This window comes from Pteropus medius, unplaced genomic scaffold, assembly GCF_902729225.1.
Source record: "Pteropus medius unplaced genomic scaffold, Ma_sr-lr_union100, whole genome shotgun sequence".
NCBI classification, from domain to species: Eukaryota; Metazoa; Chordata; class Mammalia; order Chiroptera; family Pteropodidae; genus Pteropus; species Pteropus medius.
The window spans coordinates 6,357,944-6,377,654 of NW_024343733.1; the positions used below are offsets into that span (position 1 = coordinate 6,357,944).

The 19,711-nt window shown below is 41.2% G+C and overlaps 1 protein-coding gene across 6 annotated transcripts in view; it reads left to right on the plus strand.

Annotated features, from left to right (window-relative positions):
• The window catches only part of CLTCL1 (clathrin heavy chain like 1), an 83,636-nt gene that overhangs the window by 47,641 nt on the left and 16,284 nt on the right, over positions 1-19,711 (plus strand). For all 6 annotated transcript variants that reach the window (XM_039868355.1, XM_039868354.1, XM_039868353.1 and 3 more), the window contains 8 exons: positions 737-862; positions 1,460-1,602; positions 1,953-2,187; positions 3,836-3,958; positions 6,378-6,523; positions 13,567-13,750; positions 14,770-14,962; positions 15,544-15,701. In XM_039868355.1, coding sequence (XP_039724289.1) covers positions 737-862; positions 1,460-1,602; positions 1,953-2,187; positions 3,836-3,958; positions 6,378-6,523; positions 13,567-13,750; positions 14,770-14,962; positions 15,544-15,701 — 1,308 coding nt within the window. The remainder of the gene's footprint in view (positions 1-736; positions 863-1,459; positions 1,603-1,952; positions 2,188-3,835; positions 3,959-6,377; positions 6,524-13,566; positions 13,751-14,769; positions 14,963-15,543; positions 15,702-19,711) is intronic.

Below are 19,711 nucleotides of genomic sequence, written 5' to 3' on the forward strand. Positions count from 1 at the left end.
CAGTCCTGGTGGATGTAGAGGTCAGGGGTGTGGCTTTCTTTCTCACCATCTTTCAAGGACTAAGCTGATGGCTGCTTTGCCATTTTCAGCACATCATCCTGAATATTGCCTTCCTGGTCAAGTGCAAGAAAGAGTACAGAGGAGCTGGCATGGGTGGTTTCTATGGGTGAGATTAGAAGTGGCACTCAATACTTCAGTTCACTTTCCATTGGAGGAAACTAGGTCACGTGGCCACACCCCAAACTACAGGGGTACAGAAAACCTTAGAAATATCCTCTAGCTATGGCCAAACAAGGGAGACATGATTGTGGTGGACTATGCATAGAAAGCCCCTGCACTGACAGGTGATGTTGCATGGAGGACAGCTGCTTGTCTCAAAGGGTACTATTTACCAGGGGGTGTTCTTGGCAGCCCACTCTTCTGCCTGGTCTCGGTCAGATTTATGCATAATGAGCTGCTTGTCTTAACCCAAAAGGTGTTTGGTTTTGGACCAGTTTGGAATGTTACTGCCAAATTTAGCAGAGTTCTTTTTCTCTTTAATCAAATAGTATTATCTTTTCCCCTACTTGTTTCCCAAAGCATACACTCTATCTCCAAAAGCAAACACCTTAAAATGACATCATATGTAGAACAAAGTCTCATCGTGAGTCTCCTGTGGGGCCTTCCAGCAGAAGCAGTGCCATCCCTGTGCTGAGGCCTTCACTGCCTGGCTTGTTCTGTGCTTTCCAACACACAGGAGGCCAAGCTCACCGACCAGCTTCCCCTTATCATCGTGTGTGATCGGTTTGACTTTGTCCATGACCTTGTCTTGTACTTGTACCGCAACAACCTGCAGAAGTACATCGAGATTTACGTCCAGAAGGTACTACTGGGACTGTTGCTTCCGGTTCCTAGTTGACACCTGGCTGCCTTTGTGCTTTGGTCTGTGGTAATAGTCTACACCCAAGAGGCTGCCTCTGACCCCTGAACATGTCTGAGACTGTCACTTTGAAGCGTGACAGCTCTGCTGCCATCACAGAATACCACAGACTGGGTGGCTTACCAGCATATATTTATTTCTCACAATTTGGAGACTGGAAATCCAGGATCAAAGTGCCATCCTATCACCTTGGGTTGGTTTCTCCTGAGGTCTCTTTCCTCGGCTTGCAGACAGTACCTTCTCTCTATATCCTCACATGTGGCCTCTCCTCTGTGCCCATGCCCATGGTATCTCTTCCTCTTATAAGGACACCAGACCTATTGGATTAGGGTCCCATCTTTTTAACCTCATCTAACTTTAAATAGTTCCTTCTTAAAATACAGTCACATGGAGGTTAAGTCTTCAACATATACAGGGGGATACAAATTTAGTCCATCACAGAAGCCCTTTCAGATTTTTGCCCACATTGTCCAAGTCTTGGGGGACTTGTAGCAATGACCCGTGTCTGCAGCACTGAAGTCGCCACCTTGACCATTCTAGGTCAACCCAAGCCGGATCCCAGCTGTGGTTGGAGGGCTGCTGGACGTGGATTGTTCTGAGGAAGTAATTAAAAATTTAATCATGGTAGTGAGAGGACAGTTCTCTACCGATGAGCTGGTGGCTGAAGTTGAAAAAAGAAACAGGTAAGGTATCTTAGCTTGGTATCTTCTCTTGCCCCTGGGGCCTAATGTTTGTTGTTAAATCTCTGGCTGATTCTCAAAGATCCCTTTATGGTGGCCTCCCAGCCTCGGGGCTCACTGTAACAAATCTTAGGTCTAGTAGTGAGTTATTTGTTGTTGGTACTGAAAACCTTCGAGAAGAACTTAACAATTGAAATCAAATCTGTCTTGGTCCCTAAAGCAACCTAAAGTTAATGGAACAAGAGGTTTTTGTTTGTTTGTTTCTCCAAGCAAGCTTCAGAGTCTGGTGTCTGCCCTGGAGGTTTTGGGTGTTAAGCTTTAGGACTTTCACAGTGCTCTTTCTTCTTTCAAAGGCTAAAGCTGCTGCTTCCCTGGCTAGAGTCCCGGAGTCATGAGGGCTGTGAGGAGCCTGCTACTCACAACGCACTCGCCAAGATCTACATCGACAGCAACAGCAGCGCTGAGCACTTCTTGAGGGAGAATGCCTTCTACGACAGCCACGTGGTGGGCCGCTACTGTGAGAAGCGGGACCCGCATCTGGCCTGTTTAGCCTTTGAGCGGGGGCAGTGTGACGTTGAACTCATCAAGGTGGGTAGCAGATCCACTTTGCTGGGTGTTGCTCTGGCCTCCTGGAGCAGGGCCTCAAATGCGTGCTCTGTGGGGACTGATGAGGGCTTCCTCTGAACCCCACAGTGGTGGTGGGTCCTGAGGTACATTTCTGCAAACTCGGTTTCCTTGTAATTCTGACATCTTGTGTCCGACCTGCTCATGCCTTATTTGGCTGTCCTGAGGGCAAAATTGAACCCCGTAGCCTGACCTGGGAGCTCCTTTGTAGACTGCCAGCCTGACTGCCTCCCTCTTGCCTCTCCTTACTGAGTGTCTTTGTCCCACGTGCCCTTGCACTTCCTGCCTTCCTTCTTAGGAGAGTCCCCTATACATGGCCTCCGCAGTCTCTTCCTAACCATGGCGCTCTTGCTGGTCCCTCTTGGAACATGCCATCACACCTTCTGCCTACCCCTGTCCTGGCTTGGGTCTATGCATACTTAAGTACTTTTTTAGATTGAGCTCTTGATCCTTAACTGTGGGGCCTAAAACGCCAGAAATATCATGTAGGTGCATCTGATGTTTGACCATAAGCTCCTTGTAGGCACTTGGTCTGTTTGCCTCCAGCACCTCAGAGCATCTGACAATGTGGTGGAAACTCAGCAACTAGAGAAGGAACCTAGTAGTGTGAAGGTGAACCAGTTTGTGTGAAGCTGGGATTTTAGCTAGTTTGATACCATACTCCACCGTTTGACTTAATTTACCACCTTTTTAAAGCACGGTTCAGGGATTGCTTGAAGATCTTTGCACTCATCTGTCCTATAGGTGATATAAGATAAACATCACCTTTTGGTAAGGCACAGTTCAGATAGGGAAGAAATGCTCACTAAGGAAGATCTCATGTCAGACAAGAAGCTGTGATGAATTTTCAGAACAGGCACCAGCGTTCTTATGCCAGGACAGCCTGCTCCTGCTGTGCACATGTGAGCAGCCTGTATTCACAGACACACACGCATCTCTTAGCCTTGTGCCTGATGTCAGACTCAGTCTGATTCCCACCAGGCCATAGCAAGAGCCTCACAAATTAGAATGTTCCAGTGGACAGTTGGTTTTTTGGAGATGTATTATAACATTCAGAAAAGGATCTCAATTTCAATCAGTGAAAGCAAATTTTAAATATAGGCCTTGAAATGTTACAGCATATATGCTATTTTGTATCAGTGCTAGGTTATTCTAATTACACTTTAGAGATGGTTTAGAGCTAGCTACATGTAAGAATTTACATTTAAATTAATTAAAATTAAAAACTCCTTCATACACTGTATTTCTAGTGCTCAGTAGCTTCCTGTGGCTAGCGGTGAGCATGTTGGACAGCACAGATGTAGAACATTTCATCATCTCAAAGTTCTAGGAGTAACGCTGCTTTAGAGTGGCAATTAGATGTGAAGAGAAGCTAAGCACATCCATTGTAAGTTGTTGCAAACTGAAAAATGGGCATTTTTAGGTAATTTTTCATCTGAGTAAATGAACCCTTTGAGATGCTGCTCGTCCCAATCAAAGCACTATGTCTTACCTGGACCCTGGCTGACACCAGACAAGTGTCAGGGACAGAGGGAGCTGATGGGGGTGGGTCCCCCAAGTAGTTTCTGTTGGTTGGCTGCGTGTATTACACACAGGAGTGTGTTTATTTCAGGTTTGCAATGAGAATTCTCTGTTCAAAAGTGAGGCCCGCTACCTAGTACGCAGGAAGGATCCAGAGCTCTGGGCTCACGTCCTTGATGAGACCAGCCCATCCAGGAGACAGCTGATTGACCAGGTGAGGCACAGAAATGTGTGCACTTGAGCACACCTGCATTTTGCCCTCTAATCGTCCTGTGGCTCAAGTGATTGGTTTAATTATTACATCAAAAACATCTTCAGATGCGTGGTCAATCTTATGAACCTTCACTACTCTTCTCCCTCCAGAAGCAGCTTGCCTAAAAATGGTTTTGACGCGCAAGGGTGAGCTCGCTTAGAGCTGTTTATTGGTTAAAGCATAGAGTTGGCCCTGATATCTAAAGTAGGGATGTTCATTCCCAGTAAAAGGAACATCTAACAACGTGCTGCATGCTGGATCCTTAAATTTTTTTCCAGCTCAGCCCCAATTAGCAGAAGTGGCTCTCAGGGTTATCTTGGCTGGATGTCCTTTTGTCAAAAAAACCCTCGTATCCTTGTGACTATCCAGTGCCTCCTTGGAGCCTAGGGGGCAGTGCAGGGGCCAGGGGTCCTGCTAGATGGCAGATGGTCATTGGCCTCAGCTACTTGGCGGGCTTCCTGCAGCCTCAGACAGTAGCAGATGATGCCTTCATCATCCTCTGCACTCTCTCCTCGGCTGCTGATCACGGTTTAGGGGTGAGCTGAGACCAGTGTGGGAACAAGACCCTGATCTAACAAGTGGTCTTCAGCACCCACCTCCCTTGTACAGATTGCCACCCCTCTAGGTGCATTTATTTAAACTTGGGGTTTTTATTTCACCTGTATCTCTACTGCATTTCACCTTCTTGTTCTCTGTCTACTCTTCCTCAGGCCTGTGCCATTATTTTTTTCTCAGTAAACTTTATTTTGGGATACTTTTAGATTTATACAAGTCCATTTTATTTTGAATCTTTATTATATACTCTTCTCTCAGATTTACCTGAGGATTTAATATTAATACTTTTCATCCAAACCTGGGCCTGGGACAGAGTCTGTTTGAATTCCATTAGGGACCTTAGTCCAAGTTCACAGATAACAACATTTCTCCAGGTGTGGTCCAGCCTCCTGATATGTTTTGAAGGTCATATCACATTGGCACTGAGAAGAGCAGGTTTAACACTGTGCTTAGTTAAAGCTGGCAGGTACCCCCTGATCTCCCTGTGTCTGCATGGAGTCACTGGTCCTGTGATTATGTCTGCTTGACTGAATATTCATAGCCACCTCCTGCAGTGCCCGTATAATTAGAGGGAGTGCATGGTGGCATTGGCAGACTGCTTTTAGAAACTCATTTAGGAAGAGAAACTCATTATGGAAAATTTACTTAGAGGAACCAGTTTCCTGAGGTAAACTTAGGTTGGGCATCCTGTGTCAACCCAAATAGATGGTAGAAATTTATTTTTGCCCTTAAAACAACCAGTGTGTATTTAAAGTGCTCTAAGGTTTTCAAGAATTGACAATTAGTTGTCATAATGCCAGGGAACACATTTCCTACTCTGGATGGACTTTGTGCTGTGTTACAGTTCTCCCTTCCCTCAAGTATGCCCTTTTTGGTTACTTATCTACTGTGATAGCCCATTTTCTCTAACTCTTACCTGTCTATTGGGATTGTTATAAACAACTCAGAGGTAGAACTTTTACATCTCATGGTGCATTGAGTACACAATAGCCACTTGTAAGGTGTACTGGGCTGACATTGATTCGGGTTCCACTGAAGCCCCTCAGGATTGCAAGGTGAAAGTTCATGGCTAAAGGTATATATCAGCTATATCAGGTCTCCTCAGAGCTGTTTTTTCTCATTAAGTCACTGCTGTTGCCCACCTTGGATGAACACCAGAAATTTAGCAAAGATGATGGAACATGAAGTCACCAAAGGCCCCTGGTACAAAATGCAGAGTGTGGCGCTTGTCTAGTCTGCTGTTATTTGGGAAGTATACTCTGGAAAAATGTCTTTAGTTCCAATTTGTAAGTTTTCTTATATCTGAGACATGTGTAATAATTGAATGAAGGGCAATATGGCCAGTCTTTTGTTGGTCTTTTCTTCAGAGCATGGTTCAGAGGGCTCCAGAGCTTAAGTACACTTGATTAGGTCCCTGGACGTGGACTAGGCCACAGCAGCTAGCGGGGGGCTGCCAGAGGCTCCTGTGGTGTCTTTATTAGAAAAACAGATTAGCTTAAAAAGATGAAAGCATACATGCATCAACTACCTGTTTGGTGTGCTGTGTTATTGGCTTTGGAGTAAATTTAAAGTATGGTCATTGGGGCAGAGATGAGAGTCTGTAGCCCTTTTGATGTAAAAGAAAAACTAATTATCAAAGCAAATGGAGAAATCCCTGCAAATGACCCTTTTAGATACCCTTTTCCTTTCTGCCTTGAGTAATCTCCCATTTTTCTCTGACCATTCCAGTCTGTCTTAGAGGAGTCCTTCCCTTATCCTCAGCTTAAATGATACGGTCTTTAATTGACTATCTAACTACATTCTTTCAAATAACTTTTAAAACCAGGTAGTACAAACAGCATTGTCGGAAACACAAGATCCTGAAGAGGTCTCAGTCACTGTCAAAGCCTTTATGACAGCTGACCTTCCTAATGAACTGATTGAGCTACTGGAGAAGATTGTTCTGAATAACTCTGTCTTCAGTGAGCACAGGTGAAGATATGCCAGAGTTGGGGGTGGGAGAAGATGTTGTGACTTGGTCAGATTCAAACACCTGCTTAACATTCACTTTCTGTTGTAATCTTGTCTCGCTTCATCCACCCAGCCTCACCATCCGCTGCTCCCCGGACACATGGTCAGTCTTCTTACTGCTTTCTGTATCTCAGTCCCACCTTTCCCTTACCTTATTTAAATCCCACTTGTCTTTTATAGCCCGACTTAAATCCTCTTTTTTTTCAGGAAGCCACACTTCCTCTTCCTGCTCTGGCCCACACAATACTCAGAGAAAGGGAGCGAACATTTATTAAGGGCTGAGTTTGTCCCAAGTATGTTAAACTCTTGAAATCATGGTGAACAAAGCTTGGCAATATATTGCAAGAGAACTAAACCTGGGCCTGTAAATCTTGCTGGAGGTGTAATGCAGAAGCATGATGCGTAGGATCTGGGGTAGGAAAAACATTCTGGGCAGAAGCAACAGCCTGCTCAGACATCTTGGAGGTTACAGAGTATGCCTCAGCATGGTCTCACTACTATTTATCACCACTTGGAAATTCATTGTCGGATTCTCTGTCAAACAGATTATAGCGTATTCACATCATAAATTCCCTCTGTAAAGATTTAGTTATAAGATTTATTTTGTAGCCCAGAAAGGCTTTTGAGGTTTGTGGTATCATGTTAAGGAGTGTGCCATTAGTTTTTGAACTTGAAAATGCTATATGGTAAATTATGAAATGTGAAATTATATTTTAATCATAATTAAAATATAATTGCTTGATTACAGGATGCCAGAGTTAAGGTACCTGAGGTGGCTAGGATATTCTGTCTTGCTATTTGGACAACCTCCTTTGATAGATATTAGCTTGTGAGTACTTACCACAAAAAGACACTTAAAGGTGGTTCTGACTATGTGTTGCCTCCTTGGATGCTGTTGCTTCTCAAACATGCAGGGGAACCTTCAAGTTCAGATCCTATCACTAGAAAAATTTTAAATGTAGGATGAAATATACAAATGATCTTTTAAAATGAATCAGTCAGCTAGCAAGTAAAGAAGTCTGAGGTTTAAAAAAAGAGAGAAGTAGGAAGGACACAATCTGACTCTTGCTAAGCCCTGTTGAACCCGTGCTGTAGTTCTCACACCCTTCAGGACACAGACGACAGGAGACAAGACCTAAAGGCCTGCAAAAGGTGTGAAGTTTACAAAGAAACCCCTCCTCAGTGCAAGGAGAAACTAAGAGTATGCCAATATTGTCTAGCCCTCTGCTGAGAGACCAGCCAAAACCAAAAAAGAGCTCTTTTGAACCATGGTGCTAGATTATGAGGAAAAAACTGGCCCTAACAAGCTGGGTTTTTTATAGGTTCTAGCACAAATTCATGTAAACTGGCATAGTATTAAAAATCTTCAAGTATGTATTTAAGATCTCTGTTAGAGACAATTACAAATTATCTTGAGAAGAGCCTACCTTCTAGCAAGGCTTCAGAGAATTCTGACAAATTACATTCTAAGAAATAATGAATGCATAGTAAAAACATTGACAAACTGTATGAGGAAACAAGGCACCATTCACTAGTAAGAGCCAGCAGTAACAGGTTGAGTCAGATCTGCCTGGAGAAACTGGAATTATCAGAGGGATTGGAATTATCAGGCACAGAATATAAAATTACATGTAAAGTGCTTAAATACCAAAAAAAAGATCAAGCAGATTTTTAAAGTTCCAAATAACTTTGACAAATATATAATATTTAATATAAGTATAAATTTCAAATATATAATATATATAATTGAAATTGAAGTAAGCCCCAAATAGGTTTAGCAGCATTAAAGAATAAATGAATTTGAAGATAAATGTGAAGAAATTGCAGGAACATAGCCAAGACAAACAGGTAGAAATGTGAAAGGATTTAAGAGATATACAAGTTAAAGGGAGATCTAATCAGAATTTCAGAGAGAGTGAAGAATGAAAGACATTATTTGGAGGAAGAATGATAAAGATTTTAAGAACTGACTAAATTCTAGTTCTCGAATTCAGGAAGCGCAACAAATCCCAAGGAAGATTAATTTTTTTAAACCACCTTTGCACACAGTATAGCAAAACAGCGGGACATCAAAAAAAAAAAAAGATAAAAGTTAGATTACCTATAAAATAATATGAATTAGATTAACAGCAGACTTTTCAACAGCCTCAGTGGAAGCCAAAGAATAATGGGATGGTATAATGACTTCAAAGTGCTTATAAAAAAAATAACTGTCAGCTTAGAGTTATGTATTTGTAAAATTAATATTATTGCAAAATAGAAATCTATTCATACAGATTAAATGAAGGAGGTTGCCAATAACAGACTTTCATTAAGGGAATTTGAACAGGTGTGTTTTAGGCAGAAGAAAAGCAATCCTGTGTGGGAACAACAAGGAATAAAGAGCAATAAAGTAGTAACTACATAAAACAAAAAATATCTTGTGGTGTTAGGAAGACAAAGAACTAAAATAATAGTTGCATGTAAGTTGGGAGGTAGTAGTATTGTAAGGTCCTTTTTTTGTTTAAGAAGAAGATAAAGATAATGATTACATTAGTCTTTGATACATTATTTGTGTTCAAATTTCAAGTGGAACCACTGAAAGAACAGATTATATAACTTCTAAACTAGTGAAGGAAAAAGGTGGAATGAGAAAATTATCAACCCAAAAGAAGGCCAAGAAAGACATAAAAATGTAGAAACAAATGACAAGTATAAAATAAGATGGTAGCAATAAACCTAAATATAACAATAATTACATCGAATGTAAATGAATCATATATTCTAGTTAAAAGACAAAAATGTTCAAGTGGATAGAGAAACAAAACCATGAATATGCTCTTTATAAAACACATCTAAAACTTAACGTTAATGAGAAGTTTAAAATAAAAGAATTTTTAAAAATTACACAAATGCCAAACCTAAAAATGCTGATATTATATTGATATGTTTTATCTATTTTTATATGGTATATATTAGTATCACAAAATGGACATTAAAGTAAAAACTGTTGTTGAAGTACAGAGGGCCAGTGCATAATGATAAAAGGTTTAGTTCACCAGGAAGATAATTCTGAACTTATATGCACTTAATAATATAGTCTCAAAATACATAAAGCAAAAATTGACAAAATTGCAAGGAGACGTAGGCAAATTCATCATGTTGGGAGATTTAACTGTTGACAGATGATGCACATTATAAGCTTGCTAGAAAAAATCAATTCAATAAGTAGACATGATTATTAAAGAAAAAGCAAACCAAAAGACAGATTAAAAAAAAAAAAGTGAACTTCTACAATTCTATTCATTCAACTGTGGTAAACAGCGAGATATATTAATTCAAGAATGATCAGAAGATCATATTGAAAGACATTGGGGTTTTACCTACATCACTCAAATTCAGTGCAATACCAGTAAAAATCCTTGTTTATTTACTTATGAAACTTGACAGATTTTAAATTTTAAATCAATCAAAAGGGTAAAAGGCCAAGAATAGTCAAATGCCCTTAACACAAATAATAAATTATCCAAGAAGTATTGAGATGGCAAGGTACTTACTCTGATCTAGAATTATTATAAAACTAAATTAAGACATGATGGTTTTGGCAGGAAATAGAAAAATGGACTGTTAAAATAAAAGAACCCTAAAATGCACATACACATATGACAGCTGGCTCTACAGATGGAAACAATAGACTTCAGTGAGAGATGTTAGAACAGTTGGTTATCCATATGGGAAAATTTTGAAATTGGACATCTGTCCCATACTATGTAAAGATTTAAGTGTAAAAGGCAAAACTATAATATTTTTAGAGTTTATGTTTAAAAGAAGAATATATTTATGGCCTAATAAACTCTTAAGCCAGTCATTTAAAAAACAAACCTTTTTGTGAAAAGCTGATAAATAGGATTAAGTTAAACTTAAGAATTTTATCATCAGAAGGTGAGAAAAGGGGAAGCTACAAACAGGAGGATGACATTTGCAACTTACATACCCATCAAAAACTAGTATGGATATCATAATGAAAGAAAAACCGAAACAGCCTGATAGAAAGCACAGCAAAGCACTTGAGCAGTCCTCCAGCAAGTGGAGAGATAGCCAGCGAGTCTAAGGCAGGGATTCAGATTCTTGAGCCATCAAGGAAACACTGGGACTGCTGCGCACCATCCCTTTTCTCCTACAGAGCAGCAGGGATCTAGCTCTCCTAATCAGACTTGATTGAGAATGCCGAGCAACCGGGCCTCTTACCTGCCCTGCTGAGAATGCCCATTAACTTGGAAAGCAATGTATGCCAAAAGATGCAGTTTCCACTCTTGATTATGAACCCTAAAAAAACTCAGCTCAAGTGTCTCAAAGCAGCACAGTTTCAATAGCAAAGATCTGGGAGCCGTCCAGATACCCATTGGTAAACAGGCTGTGGTACCATCATGCAATGGAAAGGAATACTATACAAAAGCATGGATGAATCTTAGGACCTAACTTTTTAATGTATTTTCTTTCTTCTTTTTAATTATTATACAGTAAAATTGACCTTTTGTGGGGGATGTACAGTACTAGGAATTTTAATATGTCTAGATCATATAACCACCACAATCAGGATACAGAACTGTTCTGTCACCCTACAAAACCCCTTTGTGCTAGCAGTCTTTCATAGTTACATGCCCCCAACCCTGCAGCCCTGGCAGCCACCCATCTGTTCACCGTTGCTCTGGTTTTGCCTTTCCAAGAATGTCATGTAAAGGGAATCACATAGTATGTAATCCTTTGAGATTGGCTTCTTTCACTCAGCATGATGTCTTTGAGATTTATCCAAGTTGTTGTGTGCATCAATAGTTTGTTCTTTTTTTATTGCTGAATAACGTTCCATTGTATGAATGTACCACAGTTTGTTCATTCGCTCATTGAAGGACATTTGGGTTATTTTCAGTTTGGGTGATTATGAATACAGCTGCTGTAAACATTTGTGTCCAGATTTTTGTTGAACATACCCAGCTGGTTTATAGGGTATATATAAGTTTAACTGTTTAAGAAACTGCCAAACTATTGTTTTCCAGAGTGGCTGTATCATTTTGCATTCCCACCAGCAATGTGTGAGAATTCTAGTTGCTCCGCATCTTCACCAGCACTTGGTATTATCAGTATTTTTTTTTTTTTAAATTTTAGCCATTCTAATATAAGCGTATAGTGGTGTGTCGTCATGGTTTTCGTTTGTATTTCCCTAATGGCTAATAACGTTTAAAAGCTTTTCTTGTGATTATTTGCCATTCGTATCTCTTTTGGGGAAATGTCTCTTCAAATCTTTCGCCTGTTTTTCAAATGAGTTATTTGGTTTTTTACTGTTGAGTTTTGAGATTTATTTATACTTTCTCGATACAAGCCCTTTGTTGGATATGTGATTTACAAATATTTTTTCCCAGTGTGTAGCTTCTCTTTTTATTCTCCTACCAGTATTATTCATTTTGATCAAGTCCAATTCATAAACTTTTGTGGATTGTGTTTTGGTGTTAAGTCTAAGAACTCTGTGCCTAAGCCCAGGTCACAAAGATTCTCTGTTTCCTTTTAAAAGTTTTATAGTTTTACATTTTACATTTATATCTATGGTCCAGTATTTAATAAGATATGAAGTTTAGGTTAAGGTTCATTTTTTTGCCTATATATGTCCAGTAATTCCAGCATTATTTTTTGGATCTTTTTTCCATTGAATTGCTTTTATATCTTTGTCAAAAATCAATTGGCAAGGTTGTGTGATGACTCCAACTTCATTCTTGTTCAAAATTTAGAATTAGCTTGTCTATATCTACAGGAAAATCTGGGATTTTTATTGGAATTGCATGAAATCTATAGACCAATTTGGGGAGAATTGATATCTTTACAGTGACTAGTCATATCTATGATTACAATATGTCTTTTCATTTATTTAGCTCTTTGATTTTTCTTATCAGCATTTTATAGTTTTCAGCATGTAGATCATGTACATATTAATTAGATTTATACTTAAGTATTTCATATTTTGGAGCTATTATATAGGGTTTTTTGGGGTCACAATTATGCATTGCTAGTATATAGAAATACAATTGATTTTTGTTGTTGACTTCATATCCTGCAACTTTACTAAACTTACCAGTTCTATGATTTTTTTTTCTATAGATTCCTTTGGATTTTCTGTTAATCATGTTGCCTGCAAATAGGGATAGTTTTATTTCTTTCTTTCTAATCGAGATTTTTTTTTTTCTTGCTTAAATGCTCCAGCTAGAACCTCTAGCACAGTGCTAAATGAGGTAATGAGAGCAGACATCCTTGTCTTGTTCCTGATCCTGAGGGGAATCAGCCAGTCTCTCACCATTGAGTACGGTGTCAGCTGTGGAATTTTTGTAGATTTTTGTCAGATTGAAGAAGTTCCCTTCTGTTTCTAGTTTTCTGAGAGTTTTTATCATTAGTTGGTGTTGGATTTTGTCAGATGCTTTTTCTGAATCAATTGATGATCATAGTTTTTCTTTTTTAGATTATATTATTTCCCACATTTTGGAATAGAGCAAAAGAAAATAAATTTTGTAAGAGTGCATCTGGTATGATTAAAAAACAGGAAACTTCTTTGTGATTATTTGGAGTTTACCTTCCTAAAAAATGCACTGCATTTATTTAAAAAAAAAAAACAAAAACAGGAAAGTTCAAAATCACGAAAAGCTACTTATATTGCTTACAATATATGTGGTAACACTATAAACCACAAAGAACTGATTAGAAGCACAGTTCAGATGAATAGGCACTTGTGAAATGGGGACAGAAGGCAGCTACTAGAGAAGCCACTGCATGCCCCCAGTCAAGGGTGATATTCTGACTCAGCAGGTGCTTTCCCAAGACTTCAAATCCCATGTACTTCATAAATGTTCTATTGTACCTACTTATCAATCATGTGTATGTGTACTAAATACTCTTTAAAAGTGGGGGTCTTGTACTGGCCAACCTGCCAGAATGTTGTGTGCCTTCTTCATTCCTGTGACGCCATGCCAACTGCCACTTCTTAGGAATCTCCAGAATCTGCTGATCCTGACCGCCATCAAGGCAGACCATTCTCGAGTCATGGAATACATCAGCCGCCTGGACAACTACGATGCCCCAGATATTGCAAGCATTGCCATCAGCAGTGCACTATATGAGGAGGCCTTTGCCATCTTCCGCAAGTTTGATGTTAATGCCTCAGCAATCCAGGTGAGCTGCTGAGTGCTGCCATGCTAGACCATAGCTCCTTCTGCCACACTGAGTCCTTGTCATCTCCAAGGGTATCAGACCCTCAGGTTGTCCGATATGCCTCTCAGATTCTTGCACTCTTTTCTGCTCCAGTAACCCATCCTCCCAGCCTGTTGGCTCCTTCTCTGCTGGTGCTCCTTTCTGCTGGCTTTTACCCCCTACTTCTCAGTCATTCTCCAGCACTCTACTGGACTTGGGTACTTGACACAAGATCATCCACTCAGACCTGGTGACTGAGGTATCTGAATCTCGGAAGCTCTCACACATGATGACTATTCCAGCCCTTCATCCCCGTGCTGCTTCAGTTCCCCAGGGCAATCCTGCCAGCCCTCCTGCCTGCCTTCAGCCTCACCAAGAACTCTCGCCTTCATCCTCATCCCTTTCCTTCCAGTCTGCTAGCCTTTTCTGATTTTATTTCCAAACTGATTGTAAAACATGAGACATATCACCTTAACTGCTCTCTTACCAATATTTTTGACTTCCTTCCCTCTTCCTTTTTCATCTTTTTATACCTGCTTGTGAGACCTTGATCTAGAAGCCTCTCTTTTCTGTTCCCACATGAGCTATAAGCTTGCTCAGCCCTCCAGCCTGCCCTGTAAGCCTGTTTCTGCCAGATGAGCTATCTCATTTCCCAGAGCAGGTCCTTTGAACCTTTACAGCCTATATGCCCCATTGCACTGTCTTGCCTCAAGATCAGGAGGCAACTCCTGTGTCCCTGCCCTTGGCCCAGAAAGCTTAGCCTGGCTGTCTCCTTCCTTCATGCCTCTCTGTTGGAGTGTCTCTTCTCTGTCATCCTTTTCCCTGTACTACATTCCTTCTCCTCCATTCATTCATCTGAAAAATACTTACTGCCCAGTTATTTTGGACTGAATTGAATGGTCATGCAACTTTAGGCAGAATTTGGAACTGAACAAAAATCTGCCTGCTCCCTGGAGCTAACTGGGTATTGCAGAAAATGAGAACCCTCTTGTAACCTCTAGGTCCTGATCGAGCACATTGGAAATCTAGACCGAGCATATGAGTTTGCAGAGAGATGCAATGAGCCTGCTGTGTGGAGTCAGCTGGCCTACGCCCAGCTCCAGAAAGACCTGGTGAAGGAAGCCATCGACTCCTACATCAGAGCTGACGACCCTTCCTCTTATCTGGAGGTTGTACAGGCAGCCAGCAGGAGCAGTAAGTGAACCTCCTCCCCATGGAGCTCTGCTTCTCACTGGTGAGGCCTGGCGAGGCCAGGGTGTGGCCCTCCTTTGGAGTCCACGCATGTTATGTATTCAGAGATAGGAAGACACCCCTGAGTGAAAGTTTTCTGAGAGGGTCTGAGATGAATATTATTCTGTTAGTTCTTCAGTTGATTCTTACCCTCTTTTTACCCTCTTTTACAACACTAGACAGTTTAAGCTCAATGGATATCACTATGGTAATAATTTTAAGGTCAGAGATTTAGACCCCAGCATTTCTTCTGGCCACTCTCGTTGATTGTGGCATCAGCCTCTTCAGTGGGTGGGATAAACGGCACATCCCCTGCTAAGGTTCTTCTCCCCCGGGTGGCTCCTGTGGGTTCCGCCCCTTTCCCTTCCATCTAGGATAGGACTGTACTCATTGGGCAAAATCCTAGACCTAGACCTTACCTGGAACCCAGGCCTTCTGAGGCAGAGCGGGTGGGTCAGCACCCTGACTAACGACAGACATGGAGGAATTGAGCCCTGGTTAAACTGAGCAGCTCAGAGTTAACCTGTTTTATTTTCTGTCTGTAGACAATTGGGAGGATCTGGTTAAATTCCTACAGATGGCCAGGAAAAAGGGCCGTGAATCCTACACAGAGACAGAACTTATTTTTGCCCTGGCTAAAACTAACCGTCTCTCTGAGCTAGAAGATTGTATTAATGGACCCAACAATGCCCACATCCAGCAGGTAGGCTGTGCCCCCAGGGACTGTGAGCTGTTACAGGCGGGTTTGAAGATTGCTTCCTAGAGCAGTGCAGATATGTGATGGTGAGAAACAAGCCACACAGTGAATCAAGCCCCATGTGGTTAATTCTTCCAATTAATCACATCAGAATGATTCTCCTAGAAAAGGTGTCAGGACCAAGTACAGGTGCTGTAGCTGTCACCACCAGAGAACAAAGTGAACTGCGTAACTGGCCGGACGAAAGATGTGTTGAAAATTATTAGCTTTCCCATATGTCAGCAATTATCAGGTAAGATAATGGGAAAAAATTTTCTTTAAAATAGAAATAAAACAAAATTGTTTTTAAAAAAAAACCTTTTTAAAACTTTAAATAAAAGAAAGAGCTATATAATTGTCAAGTCTGCAATTTCCAGGGATAAAATGTTACCCCAGGAAAAAGTAATAAAGACAGATGAAGGGGTAATAGAATATATCCTAACTCTAGTAATTGCAAGTGTGCTTTTCTTCAAAGAATACACATACTTCTTTGAAATAAATAACACAAAAGCAGACTTCAGGTTTCTGTTTCAAAGTAAGTTCCAAGTAATGGTTGGAAATTAGGTTAGAGTTTTGAAAAGGGATTAAAAGTTTGTCACGTAATTATGTAACCAGAATTAAATTCCAGATGAAAGAATTATCGGTTAAAATTGAGGGTTTTTCTTAATAAAAAATTTTAAATATTTGAATCTTTGTATGAGGAAGGAGTTTTTAAGCATATAAATGCAGTAGAAGAAAGCGAAAAGGAAAATAATCTAGTACATTCATCTAATGCATAAAAATTTTAAATATATATATGGAGTAGTCCTCCTTTATCTGTGATTTTGCTTTCCGTGGTTTCAGTTACCCATGATCAACTGTTGTCCAAAAATATTACATAGAAAATTCCAGAAATAAACTATTCATTAGTTTTAAATCGTGTGCCATTCTGAGTACCTCACCTCATCACATAGGCATTGTATCATCTCACATCATCACAAGAAGGGTGAGTACAGTACGATAAGATAATTTGAGAAAGAGACCACATTCCTATAACATTTATTACAGTATGTTATAATAGTTCTATTTTATTATTATTATTAATCTCTTACTATGCCTAACTTATAATTTAAACTTTAACATAGGTATGTATGTATAGGAAAAACATATAGGTTTCAGTACTATCTACAGTTTCAGGCATCTCCCATAGATAAGGGGGGGATACTATATTCTTTATCATGTGCCTCATCAGTCTAGATGTAAAAATACATCCTAAAAAGTACAAAAGGTCCAGATAGCTTACATAGAAATATTTAATCATTGTAGCATGACTTATAAAAATTGAAAGCCAATGACCAGCAAAAGGAAATAAACAACATCCATTGATGGAATATAATACAGCCATTACAAGTATTTGTTTGTGATAGAAAAACTTTTCAAAGTAAGTTTCAGCAGAGTAAAAACCTGCATGTACAATATGATGAACATATAAGCCTAGAAAAATACCTAAGATGGGGACAATGAATATAAAACTGAGCAATATTATGTTATTTCCCTTTTACTTGTCTGTTTGCCAAGTTCATTTTTTAATGAGTGACCTGACCACACTTTTAAGATTATCTTTATAATCAGAAAAGTAATAAAAGTGTTAGAAAACAAAACCTTGCCCAAAGTCTCCCTCTGAATTTATAATACATTAATACATCAAATATGGTGGTCAGAGGTGCTGCCCCGTGTCATGCAGAAGTTAAATCCCACCCAAAACTGGCCAGACTGGGGAGTGCAGACAGCTTGTCTTGTTCTTCTCCTGGGCGGGGAGCACACTGAAGCCAAGCCAGGTGTGCTTCCTTCCCGCCTTCCATAGCCCTCCAAGATGGGGTCAGTACACTTCAGCCCGATCAAGTCCACTGCCTGTTTGTATGTTTCCCACAGTCTGGCTTCTTCCAACTGCATCTCCACAATGTCATTTAACTCATTTTCTCTGTATTCTTATAAATTGGCAGTAACAAGAGTCTTAAGGGATCATACCCTTCGATATAATATTTCCTTTGTTTATGCATTGAGTAAACTTCTGTTGAGCATGTACCTTATGCCAGCAGCAGTAACAATAGTAGTCAAACTTCTACTCTCATGGATCTTCAGATTCATTCAAGAAGTCTATGGTATGTTAAATGGTAAGTGTAAAGGAGAAAAGTGCAGCAGAGTGAGGGCAGGCGATGGATGTGAAGGTGGTCAGTGCCATTCTAGACAAGGTGGTGGGGAAGGTGCTCTGGAGGGGAGTGCTTGAGTCTGCCTCCCTCGGAGGGCAGAGAGGACTGCCAGTATAGAGCCCCGGAAGGAGAGAGCGTTTGGGTGGGTTGCAGGAGCAACGCAGAGGCAGCCCTGGCAGCCAAAGCAGAGTGATCATACTCCAGAGGGCTCAAAGTTCAAGCCAAAGAGAGAATGGTGGGGAGAGGTGGTTACTGGCACCATGTGTTGGGACTTGTGGGCTTTAGGCAGGATGCTGGTTTCCACTGTGGGTGAGATTCGAAGACTCTGGGCAGAGGAGGGATATAATCTGATCTAGATATTAACAGAACCCCTCTGGCTGCTGTGCTGAAAACAGACTGAAGGACAGAAGCAGAAGCAATGAGAGCAGATAAGAGGCTATTTAGTAACCTTGGCAAGAGTTGATAACACCTTGGATAAGATAGTCCAGGTGAGTAGCAAAGAGTTCCTGTTGAGTCTGGAGCTACCAGGGTTGCTGGCGGAGTACGTATGAAAAGAGCAAGCAAGGTGATTCCATGCTTTGGGGTGCAGCTAGTCCTAGACAGATGGACCTGTGCTCACCGATATGGGGGGCAATGTGTGCAGCCCATTCTGCGAGGAGGTCAGAATTCACATTAGGACAAGTTTGACCTCTGCTCTTCATCCACAAGGAGTCTGTCCACCTGGATATAGTAGGGTCAGGTTTCCAAGGAGAATTCTGGACTAAAGCTATAAATGTGGCAGCCTTCAGTGTACAGGTGGGAGTTGCAGGGTTCAGGGCTGAAGCCTGAGACCAGACACCCCAAAGCTTAGGTGCAGGGAGAAGTGGAAGTGGAAGAAAAGCAGGGGGTGTTGTCCAGGGAACCAAGTAGACATCTGTCAGGGAAAACGATGGGTCAGCCAAATGCTGCACATCTTAAGCTAGAGACTTGGCCATGATGACTTGCTGGGGACTCTGCAAGAGCCTGATTGCAGCGAGTTCCAGAGAGGACAGGAGGGAATGGGAACAGCTCTAAGACACATGACACTTCTGAGAAATGTTGCTCTAAAGGAAATGTCGCTCTAAAAGAGTGGTGGCTGATGCTGAGCTGAGATCAGAATGAGGGTTGTCTAGTTTGGTTTGGAAGCTAGAGAAAAGAACAGTGGTTCCTTAAGCTCATAGGAGTGATTTAGTACAGAGAGTGAAATCACTGGCCAGGGCTGGCTGGGATACTGACCTGGCACGGGGGAATGGGGCTGGGGTCATGTACAATAGTAGACTAGGCCTTGGTGGCTGGGCGAGGGGGCAGGCACAGCCTTAGTACTTGTATAAGGGCTCGTCTGGTTGTATCTGTTTCCTCGAAGGTGGGAAGCCAAGTACTCAACTTGAAGAGCTGTTGGAGATTCAAGGAGAGAAGATAGGAAATGGTTGACAAGGAGAGAGTACCTGGACTAAAGGAGTAGAATTACCAGTGCCGTGAGCTCCTCTGGGGTCATTATCATGAAGTTCAAGAGAGATTATTTGGCACTTGGGGTTCAGCTGTCTGTGTTTAGCTCTGCAGCCCCACATGTGAGTCAGCAGAGGGCCGCTCTAAGGAAGACTGGGGTTTAGCCGAGCAAGTCTAAGCAGGCACAACTGAGGGACTGAGGGTGGAGCCACATAGCTGGCTCACAGATGGCCACCTGGGAGGAGCATAGGCCAGGCTCACATGGGGGTGGTGGGCCAGGAGTTAGGGTGCTCAAGGAAGTGAGCCAGAAAGGGGAGGTGGCAA